The 24034-nt window shown below is 49.4% G+C and overlaps 1 protein-coding gene across 1 annotated transcript in view; it reads right to left on the bottom strand.

Moving 5' to 3' along the window:
- spef2 (sperm flagellar 2) overlaps positions 1-24034 on the bottom strand; it is a 375455-nt gene that overhangs the window by 201489 nt on the left and 149932 nt on the right. The window contains exon 16 of the mRNA XM_041185381.1: positions 532-751. Within this exon, the coding sequence (XP_041041315.1) occupies positions 532-751 (220 nt within the window). The remainder of the gene's footprint in view (positions 1-531; positions 752-24034) is intronic.

The raw sequence follows: 24034 nt of genomic DNA, 5'->3' as shown, positions 1-24034 counted from the left end.
GTGTGTGCATGCTTGTAAGTGTGTGAGTGCTTGTGTGTGCACATGTGTGTGTGTGTGTAAGGACATGTGTGTGTGTAGGGATGTGTGTAAGTGAACATGTTGTAAGTGTGTGTACATGTTTGTGTGTGTGTGTGTTTGTATGTGTGTGCGCATGTGTGTGCACACGTGTGTGTGTGTGTGGCCGTGTTTATAAGTGTGTGTGTATTTGTATTTTTCGTATTTGTAAGTGTGTGTGTTTGTAAGTGTGTGTGTGAGTGTGTGTGTCTGCATGAGTGTTTGTGTGAGCATCTGTGAGTGTGTGTGCATGTGTGTGTATGTTTCAGTGTGTGTGTGCATGTGTGTTTGCCTGATTGTGACTGTGTGTATGACTGTGAGAATGTGTGAAAGTGTGAGAGTGTGTGTGTAAGCGTGTACGTGTGCACATGCGTGTGTGTGTGTGTGTGTGTGAGTGTGTGCGTGAGTGTGTCAGGGTTGTGAATCTCGTGTAGCGACACACGTTCCCCTCTACAGGCAGCCTGTTGTTGAACCTACCTTCTGCTAAGTATTTCAGGCAGGTGCTTTTGCCTGCCAGCAGCTTGCCCAGAATGCAGGCCTTGATGGGGAAAGCAGGAAACACAGGGGGTGGCGTTGGTGGTTTGGTGGGATGGACGATTTCAAAGATCCGGTGAACCACATGTCCCAAAATGTTATTATTGGCTGGTGGGCCACGAATATCCCCTTCTTCAGGTGGCAGCCAGTCACCAGTCATCATCTGAGCAAGAGAAAGAGATGAGGTGTGACAGAGAGAGAGATAGAGAGACATAGAGACAGACAGAAAGAGATGAGGTGTGAGAGAGAGAGAGAGAGATAGAGAGACATAGAGACAGACAGAAAGAGATGAGGTGTGAGAGAGAGAGAGATAGAGAGACATAGAGACAGACAGAAAGAGATGAGGTGTGAGAGAGAGAGAGATAGAGAGACATAGAGACAGACAGAAAGAGATGAGGTGTGAGAGAGAGAGAGATAGAGAGACATAGAGACAGACAGAAAGAGATGAGGTGTGAGAGAGAGAGAGACAGAGAGACATAGAGACAGACAGAAAGAGCGAGCGAGAGAGAAAAAAGAGATTGAGAGAAGCAGATAGAGGGAGAGGGAGATGGGCAAAGACAGAGAGTGCAACAGAAAGGGGGAGAGAGAGAGAGAGACAATTAGACAGGGATGGAGAGTGAAGGAGGCAGACACAGAAATAGAGTGAGTGAGAAAGATCAGGAGGAAGATGGAAGAGTGTAGAGATGAAGAGATTGGAGACAACACGGATAGTGATTGAAAAAGACAGAGGAGAGGCATAGAACGAGTGTGACAGAGTTGGAAGCAGAGGGAGTAAGAAAGTGGGAGAGAGCAAAAGAGGAAGAGAGAGAAAGTGGAACAAGTGATAGGGGAATGGAGAGAGGAAAAGAGCAATGGAAGAGAGGAAGAGAGTGCCAGGTGGAGAGAAGCAGAGATTGGGAAAAGAACAAAAGGAGTGGAAATTGAGAGCCATTGAAGAAAGAGAGCAGAGAGGCAGATAGCAACAGAAACAGAGTCAAAAACAGCTGCTAACATTGAAGGAACATATGCATTTCAGACACTGGAAATGAAAACCATTCCCAACATTGCAGCCTTGTTTCAAGTGAAACTTAAATTGAAGGAAACAGCACAGAATCCCACCTTGTAATCGATCCATCAGTCTCCACACACACACACACCAAACCACCCCCCCAACACACACACACACCACCCCCCCACACACACACCACACACCCCCCCACACACACACACACTCACACACAAACACACCCACACACACACCCTCACCCACACACACACACACACACACACCCACATACACACACACATACTCACACACACCCACACACACTCACCCACACACACACCCTCACCCACACACACACATACACCCACACACTCACACACACCCCCACCCACATACCCACACACACACCCCCACCCACACACGGTAACTGGGAGTATAGTCCCTCCCTTCTGTCAGTCAGGGGTCACGTGATGTACTGCGGGGGCTCTGACCAGTGGGGTGGGGGGGGTGGTGGAGCTTCCTGACGAGAGTCTGGGTCGAGCGTGAAAGCACCTGTAACTCCCTCTGTAATAAAATGTCATTGTTTCCTGGCGAAACCTGTCTGCTCTGTCAAATCATCACAACTGGCGACGATGAGGGTAACATCAGCTCCGACCCTGCCCCTCGCCCTGTTGCTGTGAGTAAATTGAATTTTAAAAAAAGCTACTCACCAGTCACGCCGGTCTTTGGCAGTATTGACCTATGTGATGTGACTGTGGATGACTGGAGCCAGTGTGTAGAGCGCCTCAGATTTTACTTTGTGGCAAACGAGGTTACGGTGGAAGAAAGGCAGCAAACCATCCTCTCGAGTGTAAGTGGCAGCAAAACATACACCCTCATTCGTAACCTGACAGCCAATTCCAATCCTAGAATGGATTAGAGAGCCTCGTGGAAACACACTTCCAGCCGAAGCCATACTTAATAATGGAGCGTTTTAAATTTAATTCAAGAGTTAAGCCCTGGGAGAGTCCATCGCGAACCTCAAGCAGTTAACAGAACTCTGCAACTTCGGGGACACCTTACGCAGCATGCTGCGGGACTGATTGGTTTTTGGAATTAAGGACGATGCCATACAACAATATTTACTCACCGAGGTCGACATTGACTCTAAGCGCACCCTGGAAATCTCCCTCGACATGGAAAGCGCTGCGAGAGACTCGCAGGCTTTGAAACACATGGAAAATGGCACTGAACTCCATGTCGGGCAGGAACCTCCCACCAAAAGCCAGACCTGCAGAATCGAAGCACAATTCAATGTCGGCTGTGAGAAACATTAAAAAGCTGAGCAGAAACCCTTCAACAGCAACTTCAAGACAAAGATGCTATTGATGTGGGGGCAGCCACAGAGCAAGTACCTGCAAATTCAAACAGGCAGAATGCTATTACTGTCATAGAAAGGGTCACCTGGTTAGGCAATGCCGGACAAAGTTGAAGCAGTCTGCAAAACAGCAAACGAAGATAATAGAAGTAATGGGTACAGCAACAGTTGAAGCTGACGGTTACTCCTTATATAATGTGGCTGCTGTGAAGACTGAATCTATTACTGTAACAATACAAGTTAATGAGAAGCCACTGGAAATGGAAGTGGACATGGTGCCTCAACCATAGTGGTAGGAGAACTCACTTTCAGGTGCCCTAATGAAGGAAGGCAGCCAATAAACCGGGAGCGGGCAGCCATAAATTATGGACATACACAGGAGAATCCATTCAGGTAAAGGGCATCGCCACAGTCCCAGTCTCCCACAAACAACTGACAGCCCAGCTGCCTGTAATCATTGTGAAAGGAGAAGGATCAGTCTTTGAGGCTGAGACTGGCTACAGAAGATCAAACTCAATTGGTCTGAGATACTTCACCTGAAATCAGGAGTTCCTGAACTGCTAAGGAAATATGACATGGTTTTCCAGGGTGAACTAGGGGAGTTAAAAGGCAGGCAGGCTAAGATGCATGAGGATCCACTGTTTCTTTAAGGCAAGACCTGTGCCTTATACATTGAAAGAAAAGGTTGGAGTGGAGCTGTGCCAGTTAGGAAAGCTGGGCATTATCCAACCTGTTCAGTTCTCGGAATAGGCTGCGCACATAGTTCCAGTGGTTAAGCCGCACCACACCATGGGCTGCATTTCCTGGTCGGCGAGTGGGGGATGACACTGGGTTACACTGGGCATGTGTCCCAACATCACTCCGCGGTATTTAGATTTTCAGTTCGGTGAGCCTGTTAAGGCCAGTTAAGGAGCAATTAAAACAATCGACTGAGCTGCCCGTCCAACCCTAAGGTCGGCGGGCAAGAGAAGAGCCCAGGCAGCCTTCAGGAAAAATATCAAACCTCATCCACGGGCGGGCTGAGCTCTCATGAGGGTTTTAAAATTTGTATAAAATATTTAAATAAAAGAAATTGACATGTGCCAGCTCATGTGACAGTGTCACATGAGGGAACATGTCAGGAATATTTTTTTCTGCCTTTGATGAACTGTTGAATCTCGATCCGATCTCCCTGAGGCAGCACTTTGTGCACTCTTTCACGATCAGGCACGAGAGAGCACTCTCCAGGCTCAGGGGAAGTCCCTGCTCACACAGGCAGTGCACAGCGCTCCCGGGCGGACATCACGCTGGGCGGGCCTTCAATGGCCAACCAGGGGCGCTGATCAGGAACCTGCCCGTTTGTGTCCACTCCCTCAAGAAAATGCTGCCCCATATGTATCTATATAAATTGACCATAAATAAGGCAGGCAAACTAGACAAGTACCCTATCCCAAGGATAGAAGACCTATATGCCAAACTGGCTGGGGGCAAGTCTTAAATGAAATTGGGTATGAGCCACACTTACCAGAATTAGAGCTCAATAGTACATCAGGGAGTATATAATCATTAACACACACAAGAGGCTCTATCTACACCCATCTACCCTTCGGGGTCTCGGCAGCATGTGCTATCTTCCAGAGAACAATGGAGAGCCTTTTGGAAGGACTCCCATGAGTGATTGTATATCTAGATGGTGTCCTCATCACAGGGTTAACCAAGACCGAATACTTGACCGACCTGGAGGGGGTGCTAAGGAGGTTCATGGAAGCCGGTGTACAGTTAAAGAAGGAAAAGAGGACATTTCAGGCACCAGAAGTGACTTATCTCGGTCACAGGGTGAATGCCATGGGGCTGCACTCAGTAGAAGATAAAGCTCAGGCAATAAAAGATGCACTATCACCATCCAATGTAACAGAACTCAAGTCCTTCCTGGGCATGATCAGCTACTAGAGCTGCTTCTTACCAAACCTATCAACTGTGTTGGCACTAAAACAAGCATAGCTGGAAAAACTTAGCAGGTCTGGCAGCATCTGCGGAGAGGAACACAGTTAACGTTTTGAGTCCGTATGACTCTTCAACTGTATTGGCACTATTACACTCATTACTAAAAAAGGAACCACCAGTGGCTTTGGGGGTCACAACAGGATGAAGCTTTCATGAAAGCAAAGGAATTGTTGCATTCGTCATGTTTACTAGTACACCACTAGCTTGGGAACACTAGTATTAACATGTGATGCCTCTCCCTTCAGGGTGCGAGCTGTGTTATTCCATAAAATGGAAAATGGGTGTGAAAGGCCTATTGGCTATGTCTTGAGAACACAGCCGAGAAGGACTATTCCCAGCTAGAAAACAGAGGAGGCAATGATGAACTGGTATTGTCACTGGACTGGTAATCCAAAGACCCGGGTAATTCTCTGGGGACCTGGGTTCGAATCCCACCATGACAGACATTGGAATTTGAATTCAGTAAAAATCTGGAACTAAAAGTCTGACGATGATCATGAAACCATCGTTGATTGTTGTAAAAACCTATCTGAGTCACTAATGTCCTTCAGGGAAGGAAATCTGTCACCCTTACCTGGTCTGGCCTACATGTGACTCCAGACCCACAGCAATGTGGTTGACTCTGAAATGCCCTCTGAACAAGGGCAATTAGGCATGGGCAATAAATGCTGGCCTGGCCAGTGACACCCACATCTCATGAACAAATTTTACAAAAGGAAGGTTTATCGGTGGTATTCGGGGTGAAGAAATTCCACCATTTCGTCATTGTGTTGGGTTTATTCAGTGAGGATAAGACCATCTTGCATCAGCAAGAATACAACGTTGGGCTCTGACATTATCTGTGTACCGTACTGGCTTATGCATTGCAAATGTGGACGCACCCAGCCGGCTCCTGTTGCCAGACAGCGTTGTGCATACTCCTGTTCCACAGGAATTAGTGTTAGTATTGAACGTCTTAGGTTTTTTGCCTGTGTGTGCAAAACAAATTGGACGAAGAGAGATCCAACATTATCGAAAGTCAGAGACCTTGTCTTAAAAGGATGGCCAAACTCTCCTGTCTCTGAAGAATTGAGACCATCCCATGTCAGACAGACAGAACTGAGCTGCCAAGGAGGGATTTTGCTGTGGGGGGGGGTCAAGAGTGGTCTTCCCACCACAAGGCAGAGAGCCGCTCTTGACAGAACTCCATAGTGCTCAGCCGGGCATTCAAAAATAAAAATGCTTGTGTGAAGCTATGTCTGGTGGCCAGGCATTGATGGAGTTATTGAAAGCATGGTCAAGCACTGTCTCCACTGTCAGCAACAACAGAAGTTGCCTGTTCAGGCTCCCCTGCATCTGTGGCAATGGCCTGGTTGACCCTGGGTTCGATTACATATCAATTACCATTTCTTGGGTACCATGTTCTTGATAATCGTGGATGCACATTCCAAATGGATGGATGTAGATGAAGTCAAGTAGCCAACGTCAAACACAACTATCAAGAAACTACGTCACAGGCTCAGCATACATGTCCTACCTGAAACTGGCACCACTTCTACCAGCGCAGAGTTTCAGAAATGTATGGATCTGAATGGAATCAGACATATTAAAGCTGCAGAAGGGAGGGTGGTCTCTGGTCAAAGAAACAAATCTAAAGATTCCGGAAGATTATCTCTGGCGAGGCCTGGAGGACAAGTTGCTAGAATTGACCTGGTGGTCAGTTAGGGAATTCTCTGAAAACTGAAGGAAGCACCTTTCAACAGTCACGGAATGTTACGACTTGACAAAATGGGGAGATGTGACTCTACTGGATGTTGGTAATGACTGTGAATGGTTTCCTATAAAGACTGTAATCCTGTGGAGAGTATGTATATGTGGAATGGCTTATCGGTTGTGTTAAGACGTTAGTAAGGGTTATCTTTTCTGTACATTAGTTGCCCACTAGGTAATTGTCTCAGAGACTGGTCCACTATCTTACCAAGTACAGGTGGGAGATAGAATACTTTGAAAGCATGTAGATCATATTCATGCAAGAGAGACAATCTAACAATCAACGGATCCACCTGTGATTAGTGTTGAACCGTCAATTCCTGAGCTGTCTAATCAATATAGAATAGACAAGCCAAACGTCTCTGAAGAGTTGCCAAATCCTGAACTGCCAGATTCCGATGATGTGTCTCGTACTGCAGTTCCAGACCATGTCGATCCTGTGCAGGAACCTACAGTGGCAGAGCTATGGCACTCTAGCCATATAAGATGAACACTTCAGAGATTTGATTCATAATCACCTGAAATTGTATATACTGGATTGTTCAAATGCTTTCCTGTAAATAGAAATTATAGAAAAACTAAAGGGAGGAAATGTGATAACTGGGGGTATAGTCCCTCCCTTCTATCAATCGGGGGTCACGTGATATACTGCAGGGGCTCCATCCACACTCACACACACAGTAACATGCACACAAACAACCACACACTCACACAGTAACATGCACACAAACACCCACACAATCACACAGTAACATGCACACAAACACCCACACACTCACACAGTAACATGCACACAAACACCCACACACTCACACAGTAACATGCACACTCACACACACAGTAACATGCACACAAACACCCACACAATCACACAGTAACATGCACACAAACACCCACACACTCACACAGTAACATGCACACAAACACCCACACAATCACACAGTAACATGCACACAAACACCCACACACTCACACAGTAACATGCACACAAACACCCACACAATCACACAGTAACATGCACACACACACACACTCACACAGTAACATGCACACAAACACACACAGTAACATGCACACAAACACCCACACACTCACACAGTAACATGCACACAAACACCCACACACACACACAGTAACATGCACACAAACACCCACACACTCACACAGTAACATCCACACTCACACACACAGTAACATGCACACAAACACCCACACAATCACACAGTAACATGCACACAAACACCCACACACTCACACAGTAACATGCACACAAACACCCACACACTCACACAGTAACATGCACACAAACACCCACACACTCACACAGTAACATGCACACAAACACCCACACAATCACACAGTAACATGCACACTCACACACACAGTAACATGCACACAAACACCCACACACTCACACAGTAACATCCACACTCACACACACAGTAACATGCACACAAACACCCACACACTCACACAGTAACATGCACACAAACACACACACACTCACACAGTAACATCCACACTCACACACACAGTAACATGCACACAAACACCCACACAATCACACAGTAACATGCACACAAACACCCACACAATCACACAGTAACATGCACACAAACACCCACACACTCACACAGTAACATGCACACAAACACCCACACACTCACACAGTAACATGCACACAAACACGCACACAATCACACAGTAACATGCACACAAACACCCACACAATCACACAGTAACATGCACACAAACACCCACAGTAACATGCACACAAACACCCACACAATCACACAGTAACATGCACACTCACACACACAGTAACATGCACACAAACACCCACACAATCACACAGTAACATGCACACAAACACCCACGCACTCACACAGTAACATGTACACAAACACCCACACACTCACACAGTAACATGCACACAAACACCCACACACTCACACAGTAACATGCACACAAACACCCACACACTCACACAGTAACATGCACACAAACACCCACACAATCACACAGTAACATGCACACAAACACACACACACTCACACAGTAACATGCACACTCACACACACAGTAACATGCACACAAACACCCACACACTCACACAGTAACATGCACACAAACACCCACACACACACACAGTAACATGCACACAAACACCCACACAATCACACAGTAACATGCACACTCACACACACAGTAACATGCACACAAACACCCACACACTCACACAGTAACATCCACACTCACACACACAGTAACATGCACACAAACACCCACACACTCACACAGTAACATGCACACAAACACACACACACTCACACAGTAACATCCACACTCACACACACAGTAACATGCACACAAACACCCACACAATCACACAGTAACATGCACACAAACACCCACACACTCACACAGTAACATGCACACAAACACCCACACACTCACACAGTAACATGCACACAAACACCCACACACTCACACAGTAACATGCACACAAACACCCACACAATCACACAGTAACATGCACACAAACACCCACAGTAACATGCACACAAACACCCACACAATCACACAGTAACATGCACACTCACACACACAGTAACATGCACACAAACACCCACACAATCACACAGTAACATGCACACAAACACCCACACACTCACACAGTAACATGCACACAAACACCCACACACTCACACAGTAACATGCACATAAACACCCACACAATCACACAGTAACATGCACACAAACACCCACACACTCACACAGTAACATGCACACAAACACCCACACATTCACACAGTAACATCCACACTCACACAAACACCCACACACTCACACAGTAACATCCACACTCACACACACACAGGCACACTCACACAGTAACACACGTACGCACGCAATGGGGGGAGGCAGTGGCATAGTAGGATTGTCACTGGACTACTAATCCAGAGACCCAGGGTAATGCTCTGGGTTTTAATCCTAATCCTGCTAAATGGTGGAATTTGAAATCAATAAAAATCTGGAATTAAAAGTCTAATGATGACCATGAAACTACTGTCGATTGTCATAAAAACCCATCTGGTTCACTAATGTCCTTTGAGAAGGGAATCTGCCATCCTTACCTGGTCTGGCCTACATGTGACTCCAGACCCACAGCAATGTGGTTGACATTAAATGCCCTCTGAGCAAGGGCAATTAGGGATGGGCAATAAATGCTGGCCTGGCCAGCGACGCCCACATCACATGAATGAATGAAAAAACCCACACACACAAACATTCACACAGTAACATTCACACACACACGCACAGAGACACACACATGCACATAGACACACACGCACAGAGACACACACACACAGAGACACACACGCACAGAGACACACACACACAGAGACCCACACGCACGGAGACACACACACACACACAGACACACACGCACGGAGACACACACACACAGAGACACACACGCACAGAGACACACACACACAGACACACACGCACGGAGACACACACACAGAGACACACACGCACGGAGACACACACACAGAGACACACACACACAGACACACACGCACAAAGACATACACACACAGAGACACACATGCACGGAGACACACACATAGAGACACACACACAGAGACACACACGCACAGAGACATACACACACAGAGACACACACGCACAGAGACACACACACACAGAGACACACGCACACGGAGACACACGCACACAGAGACACACACACAGAGACACACACACAGGGACACACACACACAGAGACACACATGGAGACACACACACACACACAGAGACACACACACACAGAGACACACACGCACAGAGACACACACACACGGAGACACACACACACAGAGACACACGCGCAGAGACACACACACACACGGAGACACATGCACAGAGACACACACGCACAGAGGCACACACGCACAGAGTCACACGCACAGAAACACACACGCACAGAGACACACGCACAGAGACACACACACACAGAGACACACACATGCACAGAGACACACGCACAGAGACACACACACACGGAGACACATACACACAGAGACACATGCACAGAGACACACACACACACACGGAGACACAGACGCACAGAGGCACACACGCACAGAGTCACATGCACAGAAACACACACGCACGGAGACACACGCACAGAGACACACACGCACAGAGACACACCCATGCTCAGAGACACACGCACAGAGACACACACACACGGAGACACACACGCACAGAGACACACATGCACAGAGACACACGTACAGAGACACACGCACAGAGACACACACACACACGGAGACACACAGACACAGAGGCACACACGCACAGAGTCACACACGCACAGAAACACACACGCACAGAAACACACACACACAGAGACACATGCACAGAGACACACACGCACAGAGACACACACACACAGAGACACACACACGGAGATACACACGCACAGAGACACATGCACAGAGACACACACACACACACGGAGACACAGACGCACAGAGGCACACACGCACAGAGTCACATGCACAGAAACACACACGCACAGAGACACACACACACGGAGACACACACGCACAGAGACACACATGCACAGAGACACACGTACAGAGACACACGCACAGAGACACACACACACACGGAGACACACAGACACAGAGGCACACACGCACAGAGTCACACACGCACAGAAACACACACGCACAGAAACACACACACACAGAGACACATGCACAGAGACACACACGCACAGAGACACACACACACAGAGACACACACACGGAGATACACACGCACAGAGACACACACGCACAGAGACACAAACACACGGAGACACACACGCACAGAGACACACACGCACAGAGACACACACACACACACAAGGAGACACACACGCACAGAGGCACACACGCACAGAGTCACACACGCACAGAAACACACACACACAGAGACACGTGCACAGAGACACACACGCACAGAGACACACACATGCACAGAGACACACGCACAGAGACACACACACACAGAGACACACATGCACAGAGACACACACGCACAGAGACACACACACAGAGACACACACGCACAGAGACACACACACACAGAGACACACGCACGGAGACACACACGCACAGGGCAGAATTTTTCACTGAGTGGGCAGGCATGTGCCAGACCTTCTCAAGTGTGAAATATTGTGAGGTAACAGCGGGAGAGCGTTCTGACATTATTGCACACTCAATCTGATATTTCAGTCGGCAGGCGCATGTGAGAGTTGGAAGTACACCCACCAACATTAACAGGCTGATTACGGCCATTAAAGTAATAACTAACTGAGATTCAGCGCTGCCGTCCCACGTTATGGTTGGTGGCGGGTGAATCGACCAGGCAGCCTTTGCATTATTCAGGAAATTCATCCATGGGTGAGATGAGGATTCTGATGGTAATTTTAAAAAATGTTTGGACAGAATTTTCATCATCCATGGGCAGAATTATTCAACCAGCAGGTGGGTGCCCGACTCGAATGGGAGTAAATAGTGCGTGTGGCGTTGGGTGAGCACCCTAACATCAACACACACCCACACGATATTTCACTTGGTGGGAAAAGCAGGTCGGGGACTCCTTACGGTCGGGGGTCTGGTCCTCAGCTGCTCCCAGTGCCCAAACGGAAAATCCTGCCTAAAGTACAACACACCCCCACAGTAACATCCACAGTAACACCCACAGTAACATCCACACATCCACAGTAACATTCACACCGCCACAGTAACACCCACAGTAACACCCACAGTAACACCCACACACCCCCACAGTAACACCCACAGTAACACCCACAGTAACACCCACACACCCCCACAGTAACACCCACAGTAACACCCACAGTAACACCCACACACCCCCACAGTAATACCCACAGTAACACCCACACACCCCCACAGTAACACCCACAGTAACACCCACAGTAACATCCACACACCCACAGTAACATTCACACACCCACAGTAACACCCACAGTAACACTCACAGTAACACCCACAGTAACATCCACACACCCCCACAGTAACACACACAGTAACACCCACAGTAACACCCACACACCCCCACAGTAACACCCACAATAACACCCACACACCCCCACAGTAACACCCACAGTAACACCCACAGTAACATCCACACACCCACAGTAACATTCACACACCCACAGTAACACCCACAGTAACACTCACAGTAACACCCACACACCCCCACAGTAACACCCACAGTAACACCCACACCCCCCCCACAGTAACACCCACAGTAACACCCACAGTAACAAGCACAGTAACATGCACAGTAACATCCACAGTAACACCCACAGTAACAACCACAGTAACATCCACAGTAACGTCCACACACCCACAGTAACATCTACAGTAACGCCCACAGTAACATCCACAGTAACATCCACAGTAATACCCACACACCCACAGTAACAACCACAGTAACACCCACACACCAACAGTAACATCCACAGTAACATCCACAGTAACACCCACACACCCACAGTAACATCCACAGTAACACCCACAGTAACACCCACAGTAACATCCACAGTAACATCCACACACCCACAGTAACATCCACAGTAACACCCACAGTAACATCCACAGTAATACCCAAAGTAACACCCACAGTAACATCCACAGTAACATCCACAGTAACACCCACAATAACATCCACAGTAACACCCACAGTAACACCCACAGTAACATCCACACACCCACAGTAACACCCACAGTAACACCCACAGTAACATCCACAGTAACATCCACAGTAACACCCACAGTAACATCCACAGTAACATGCACAGTAACATCCACACACCCACAGTAACATCCACACCCCCAAAGTAACATCCACACACACCCCCACAGTAACACCCACACACCCCCACAGTAATATCCAGACATCCACAATAACACCCACACACTCCCACAGTAACATCCACACACCCACAGTATCACCCACACACCCCATAGTAACATCCACACACCCACAGTATCACCCACACACCCCTACAGTAACATCCAGACACCCACAGTAACACCAGCACACCCCACAGTAACATCCACACACTCCACAGTAACACCCACACACCCCCACAGTAACATCCAGACACCCACAGTAACACCCACACACCCCACAGTAACATCCACACACCCACAGTATCACCCACAGGAACATCCACACACACCCCCACAGTAACACCCACACACCCCCACAGTAACATCCACGCACACTGACAGTAACACCCACACACATTGACAGTAACGTCCACACACACCAACAGTATCATCCACAGTAACATCCACACACCCCCACACCCCCACAGTAACATCCACACACACCCCCACAGTAACATCCACACACCCACAGTATCACCCACACAGTCCCACAGTAACATCCACGCACACTGACAGTAACACCCATGCACACTGACAGAAACACCCACACACATCGACAGTAACGTCCACACACACCGACAGTATCATCCACAGTAACATCCCACAAACCCCACAGTAACACCCACACACCCCCACAGTAACATCCACACACCCACAGTATCACCCACACAGTTCCACAGTAACATCCACGCACACCGACAGTAACACCCACACACACTGACAGTAACATCCACACACACCGACAGTATCATCCACACACCCCCACAGTAACATCCACGCACACCGACAGTAACACCCACACACCCCCACAGTAACACCCACACACCCCCACAGCAACATCCACACACCCCCACAGTAACATCCACACACACCGACAGCAACATCCACACACCCCCACAGTAACATCCACACACCCCCACAGTAACATCCACACACACCGACAGCAACATCCACACACCCCCACAGTAACACCCACACACCCCCACAGTAATATCCACACACCCACAGTAACACCCACACACACCCACAGTAACACCCACACACCCCATAGTAACATCCACACACCCACAGTATCACCCACACACCCCTACAGTAACATCCAGACACCCACAGTAACACCAACACACCCCACAGTAACATCCACACACTCCACAGTAACACCCACACACCCCCACAGTAACATCCAGACACCCACAGTAACACCCACACACCCCCACAGTAACACCCACACACCCCCACAGTAACACCCACACACACCCACAGTAACACCCACACACCCCCACAGTAACATCCACACACCCACAGTAACACCCACACACACCCACAGTAACACCCACACACCCCCACAGTAACACCCACACACACCCACAGTAACACCCACACACCCCCACAGTAACACCCACACACACCCACAGTAACACCCACACACCCCCACAGTAACATCCACACACCCACAGTAACACCCACACACCCCCACAGTAACACCCACACACCCCCACAGTAACATCCACACACACCCCCACAGTAACACCCACACACCCCCACAGTAACACCCACACACACCCACAGTAACACCCACACACCCCCACAGTAATATCCACACACCCCCACAGTAACATCCACACACCCCCACAGTAACACCCACACACACCCACAGTAACACCCACACACCCCCACAGTAACACCCACACACCCCCACAGTAACACCCACACACACCCACAGTAACACCCACACACCCCCACAGTAATATCCACACACCCCACAGTAACATCCACACACCCCCACAGTAACACCCACACACACCCACAGAAACACCCACACACCCCCACAGTAACACCCACACACCCCCACAGTAACATCCACACACACCGACAGCAACATCCACACACCCGCACAGTAACACCCACACACACCCACAGTAACACCCACACACACACAGTAACACCCACACACCCCCACAGTAATATCCACACACCCACAGTAACACCCACACACACCCACAGTAACATCCACAGACACCAACAGTAACATCCACACACACCCCCACAGTAACACCCACACACACCCACAGTAACACCCACACACCCCCACAGTAACACCCACAGTAACACCCATACACAACCACACCCACCCAACACAGTAACACCCACACACCCCCACAGTAACACCCACAGTAACACTTAAACACAACCACACCCATACCCACAGTAACACCCACACACAACCACAGCCACACCCACAGTAACACCCACACACCCCCACAGTAACGTCCACACACACCAACAGTAACACCCACACACCCCCACAGCAACACCCACAGTAACACCCACAGTAACACTCACACACAACCACACCCACACCCACAGTAACGTTCACACACACTGACAATAACATCCACAGTAACACCAACACACACCACAGGAACATCCACACACCCACAGTATCACCCACACACCCCCACAGGAACATCCACACACACCCCACAGTAACATCCAGACACCCACAGTAACACCCACACACCCCACAGTAACATCCACACACCCACAGTATCACCCACACACCCCCACAGGAACATCCACACACACCCCCACAGTAACACCCACACACCCCCACAGTAACATCAACGCACACTGACAGTAACACCCACATACATTGACAGTAACGTCCACACACACCGACAGTATCATCCACACACACCCACAGTAACACCCACGCACCCCCACAGTAACATCCACGCACACCAACAGTAACATCCACGCACCCCCACAGTAACATCCACGCACACCGACAGTAACATCCACGCACACCGACAGTAACACCCACACACACCAACAGCAACATCCACACACCGCCACAGTAACACCCACACACCCCCACAGTAACACCCACACACTCCCACAGTAACATCCACACACCCCCACAGTAACACCCACACACCCCCACAGTAACACCCACACACCCCCACAGTAACATCCACACACACCGACAGCAACATCCACACACCCGCACAGTAACACCCACACACACCCACAGTAACACCCACACACACACACAGTAACACCCACACACCCCCACAGTAATATCCACACACCCACAGTAACACCCACACACACCCACAGTAACATCCACAGACACCAACAGTAACATCCACACACACCCCCACAGTAACACCCACACACACCCACAGTAACACCCATACACAACCACACCCACCCAACACAGTAACACCCACACACCCCCACAGTAACACCCACAGTAACACTTAAACACAACCACACCCATACCCACAGTAACACCCACACACAACCACAGCCACACCCACAGTAACACCCACACACCCCCACAGTAACGTCCACACACACCAACAGTAACACCCACACACCCCCACAGCAACACCCACAGTAACACCCACAGTAACACTCACACACAACCACACCCACACCCACAGTAACGTCCACACACACTGACAATAACATCCACACACCCCCACAGTAACACCCACAGTAACACCCACATACAACCACACCCACACCCACAGTAACATCCACACACACCCACAGTAACACCCACAGTAACACCAACACACACCACAGGAACATCCACACACCCACAGTATCACCCACACACCCCCACAGGAACATCCACACACACCCCACAGTAACATCCAGACACCCACAGTAACACCCACACACCCCACAGTAACATCCACACACCCACAGTATCACCCACACACCCCCACAGGAACATCCACACACACCCCCACAGTAACACCCACACACCCCCACAGTAACATCAACGCACACTGACAGTAACACCCACACACATTGACAGTAACGTCCACACACACCAACAGTATCATCCACACACCCCCACAGTAACACCCACGCACCCCCACAGTAACATCCACGCACACCAACAGTAACATCCACGCACTCCCACAGTAACATCCACGCACACCGACAGTAACACCCACACACACCGACAGTAACACCCACACACACCAACAGCAACATCCACACACCCCCACAGTAACACCCACACACCCCCACAGTAACACCCACACACTCCCACAGTAACATCCACACACCCCCACAGTAACACCCACACACTCCCACAGTAACATCCACACACCCACAGTAACACCCACACACACCCACAGTAACATCCACAGACACCAACAGTAACATCCACACACACCCCCACAGTAACACCCACACACACCCACAGTAACACCCACACACCCCCACAGTAACACCCACAGTAACACCCGTACACAACCACACCCACCCAACACAGTAACACCCACACACCCCCACAGTAACACCCACAGTAACACTTACACACAACCACACCCATACCCACAGTAACACCCACACACAACCACAGCCACACCCACAGTAACACCCACACACCCCCACAGTAACGTCCACACACACCAACAGTAACACCCACACACCCCCACAGCAACACCCACAGTAACACCCACACACAACCACACCCACACCCACAGTAACATCCACACACACCAAAAGTAACACCCACACACCCCCACAGCAACACCCACAGTAACACCCACAGTAACACTCACACACAACCACACCCACACCCACAGTAACGTTCACACACACTGACAATAACATCCACACACCCCCACAGTAACATCCACACACACCCCCACAGTAACACCCACACACCCACAGTATCACCCACACAGTCCCACAGTAACATCCATGCACACTGACAGAAACACCCACACACATCGACAGTAACGTCCACACACACCTACAGTATCATCCACAGTAACATCCACAAACCCCACAGTAACACCCACACACCCCCACAGTAACATCCACACACCCACAGTATCACCCACACAGTTCCACAGTAACATCCACGCACACCGACAGTAACACCCACTCACACTGACAGTAACATCCACACACACCGACAGTATCATCCACACATCCCCACAGTAACACCCACACACCCCCACAGTAACATCCACACACCCCCACAGTAACATCCACACACCCCCACAGTAACACCCACACACCCCCACAGTAACATCCACACACCCACAGTAACACCCACACACCCCCACAGTAACACCCACACACCCCCACAGTAACATCCACACACCCCCACAGTAACATCCACACACACCGACAGCAACATCCACACACCCGCACAGTAACACCCACACACCCCCACAGTAACACCCACACACCCCCACAGTAACATCCACACACACCGACAGCAACATCCACACACCCGCACAGTAACACCCACACATCCCCACAGTAACACCCACAGTAACACCCACAGTAACATCCACACACCCCCACAGTAACACCCACACACCCCCACAGTAACACCCACACACACCCACAGTAACACCCACACACCCCCACAGTAACATCCACACACCCACAGTAACACCCACACACACCCACAGTAACACCCACACACCCCCATAGTAACATCCACACACCCCCACAGTAACATCCACACACACCGACAGCAACATCCACACACCCGCACAGTAACACCCACACACCCCCACAGTAACATCTACACACCCCCACAGTAACACCCACACACCCCCACAGTAACATCCACACACCCCCACAGTAACACCCACACATCCCCACAGTAACACCCACAGTAACACCCACAGTAACATCCACACACCCCCACAGTAAAATCCACACACCCCCACAGTAACATCCACACACCCCCACAGTAATATCCACACACCCCCACAGTAACACCCACACACACCGACAGTATCATCCACACACTCCCACAGTAACACCCACACACCCCCACAGTAACATCCACACACCGACAGTAACACCCACATACACCAACAGCAACATCCACACACCCCCACAGTAACACCCACACACCCCCACAGCAACACCCACACACCCCCACAGTAACACCCACACACTCCCACAGTAACACCCACACACTCCCACAGTAACATCCACAAACACCGACAGCAACATCCACACACCCGCACAGTAACACCCACACATCCCCACAGTAACACCCACACATCCCCACAGTAACACCCACACACACCCACAGTAACACCCACACACCCCCACAGTAACATGCACACACCCCCACAGTAACATCCACACACCCGCACAGTAACACCCACACACACCCACAGTAACACCCACACACTCCCACAGTAACACCCACACACTCCCACAGTAACATCCACACACACCGACAGCAACATCCATACACCCGCACAGTAACACCCACACATCCCCACAGTAACACCCACACATCCCCACAGTAACACCCACACACACCCACAGTAACACCCACACACCCCCACAGTAACATCCACACACCCCCACAGTAACATCCACACACCCGCACAGTAACACCCACACACACCCACAGTAACATCCACAGACACCAACAGTAACATCCACACACACCCCCACAGTAACACACACACACACCCACAGTAACACCCACACACCCCCACAGTAACACCCACAGTAACACTTACACACAACCACACCCACACCCACAGTAACACCCACACACAACCAGAGCCACACCCACAGTAACACCCACACACCCCCACAGTAACGTCCACACACACCAACAGTAACACCCACATACCCCCACAGCAACACCCACAGTAACACTCACAGTAACACTCACACACAACCACACCCACACCCACAGTAACGTCCACACACACTGACAATAACATCCACACACCCCCACAGTAACACCCACAGTAACACCCACACACAACCACACCCACACCCACAGTAACATCCACACACACCCACAGTAACACCCACAGTAACACCAACACACACCACAGGAACATCCACACACCCACAGTATCACCCACACACCCCCACAGGAACATCCACACACACCCCCACAGTAACACCCACACACCCCCACAGTAACATCCACGCACACCGACAGTAACACCCACACACACCAACAGTATCATCCACACACCCCCACAGTAACACCCACGCACCCCCACAGTAACATCCACGCACACCGACAGTAACACCCACACACACCAACAGCAACATCCACACACCCCCACAGTAACATCCACACACCCCCACAGTAACACCCACACACCCCCACAGTAACACCCACACACTCCCACAGTAACATCCACACACACCGACAGCAACATCCACACACCCGCACAGTAACACCCACACACCCCCACAGTAACATCCACACACCCACAGTAACACCCACACACACCCACAGTAACATCCACAGACACCAACAGTAACATCCACACACACCCCCACAGTAACACCCACACACACCCACAGTAACACCCACACACCCCCACAGTAACACCCACAGTAACACCCGTACACAACCACACCCACCCAACACAGTAACACCCACACACCCCCACAGTAACACCCACAGTAACACTTACACACAACCACACCCATACCCACAGTAACACCCACACACAACCACAGCCACACCCACAGTAACACCCACACACCCCCACAGTAACGTCCACACACACCAACAGTAACACCCACATACCCCCATAGCAACACCCACAGTAACACCCACAGTAACACTCACACACAACCACACCCACACCCACAGTAACGTCCACACACACTGACAATAGCATCCACACACCCCCACAGTAACACCCACAGTAACACCCACACACAACCACACCCACACCCACAGTAACATCCACACACACCCACAGTAACACCCACAGTAACACCAACACACACCACAGGAACATCCACACACACCACGGTAACACTCACAGTAACACCCACAAATACACAGACCCACACCCATAGTAACATCCACAAATACACAGACCCACAGCCACACCCACAGTAACACCCACAAATACACAGACCCACACCCACAGTAACATCCACAAATACACAGACCCACAGCCACACCCACAGTAACATCCACAAATACATAGACCCACTCCCACTGTAGCATCTACAAATACACAGACACACCAACACCCACAGTAACATCCACAAATACACAGACACACACCAACACCCACAGTAACATCCACAAATACACAGACCCACACCCACACCCACAGTTACATCCACAAATACACAGACACACACACCCACAGTAAAATCTACACACACACACACACACTCCCACAGTAACATTCACAAATACACATACACACACCAACACCCACAGTAACATCCACAAATACACAGAACCACACCCACACCCACAGTAACATCCATAAATACACAGACCCACACCCATACCCACAGTAACATTCACACACAGAGTAACATTAACACACACACACACACACACACACAAACACACAAACACACACACACACACCCGAACAGTAACATCCACAAATACACAGAGATGCACCCACACCCACAGTAACATCCACAAATACATAGACCCACTCCCACAGTAACATCCACAAATACAGAGACACACACACACACTCACAGTAATATCCACAAATACACAGACACACACACCCACAGTAAAATCCACACACACACACCCACATCCACCATAACATCCACATACACACACACACACACAAACACAGTAACATCCACAAATACACAGACACAGACAAACACACACAGTGACATCCACAAATACATACCCACAGTAACATCCACAAATACACAGACACAGACAAACACACACAGTGACATCCACAAATACATACCCACAGTAACATCCACAAATACACAGACACAGACAAACACACACAGTGACATCCACAAATACATACCCACAGTAACATCCACAAATACACAGACACAGACGCACGCACACACACTCACAGTAACATCCACATACACACACCCACACCAACAGTAGCATCCACAAATACACAAACACCCACGCCCATAGTAACATCCACAAATACACAAACACCCACACTCACAGTAACAACCACACACACTCTCCCCCACAGTAACATCCACACACACACACAGCCACACCCAAAGTAACATCCACAAATACACAAACACACACCCACAGTAACATCCACAAATACACAGACACACACATCCACAGTAACATACACACACACACCCACCCACCCACAGTAACATCCATAAATACGTAGACACACACCCACACCAACATTCACAAATACACAGACACATACCCACAGTAACCCCCACAAATACACAGACACATACCCACACCCACAGTAACACCCACACACAACCACACCCACACCCACAGTAACATCCACACACACCCACAGTAACACCCACAGTAACACCAACACACACCACAGGAACATCCACACACACCACGGTAACACTCACAGTAACACCCACAAATACACAGACCCACACCCACAGTAACATCCACAAATACACAGACCCACAGCCACACCCACAGTAACACCCACAAATACACAGACCCACACCCACAGTAACATCCACAAATACACAGACCCACAGCCACACCCACAGTAAAATCTACAAATACATAGACCCACTCCCACTGTAGCATCTACAAATACACAGACACACCAACACCCACAGTAACATCCACAAATACATAGACACACACCAACACCCACAGTAACATCCACAAATACACAGACCCACACCCACACCCACAGTTACATCCACAAATACACAGACACACACACCCACAGTAAAATCTACACACACACACACACACTCCCACAGTAACATTCACAAATACACATACACACACCAACACCCACAGTAACATCCACAAATACACAGACCCACACCCACACCCACACTAACATCCACAAATACACAGACACACACCAACACCCACAGTAACATCCACAAATACACAGAACCACACCCACACCCACAGTAACATCCATAAATACACAGACCCACACCCATACCCACAGTAACATTCACACACAGAGTAACATTAACACACACACACACACACACAAACACACAAACACACACACACACACCCGAACAGTAACATCCACAAATACACAGAGATGCACCCACACCCACAGTAACATCCACAAATACATAGACCCACTCCCACAGTAACATCCACAAATACAGAGACACACACACACACCCACAGTAATATCCACAAATACACAGACACACACACCCACAGTAAAATCCACACACACACACCCACATCCACCATAACATCCACATACACACACACACACACACAAACACAGTAACATCCACAAATACACAGACACAGACAAACACACACAGTGACATCCACAAATACATACCCACAGTAACATCCACAAATACACAGACACAGACAAACACACACAGTGACATCCACAAATACATACCCACAGTAACATCCACAAATACACAGACACAGAC

This window comes from Carcharodon carcharias, chromosome 4 (assembly GCF_017639515.1).
Source record: "Carcharodon carcharias isolate sCarCar2 chromosome 4, sCarCar2.pri, whole genome shotgun sequence".
Classification (NCBI taxonomy): domain Eukaryota; kingdom Metazoa; phylum Chordata; class Chondrichthyes; order Lamniformes; family Lamnidae; genus Carcharodon; species Carcharodon carcharias.
The sequence above is the reverse complement of the archived record's forward strand: the minus strand, read 5'-3'. Positions and strand labels throughout refer to the sequence as shown.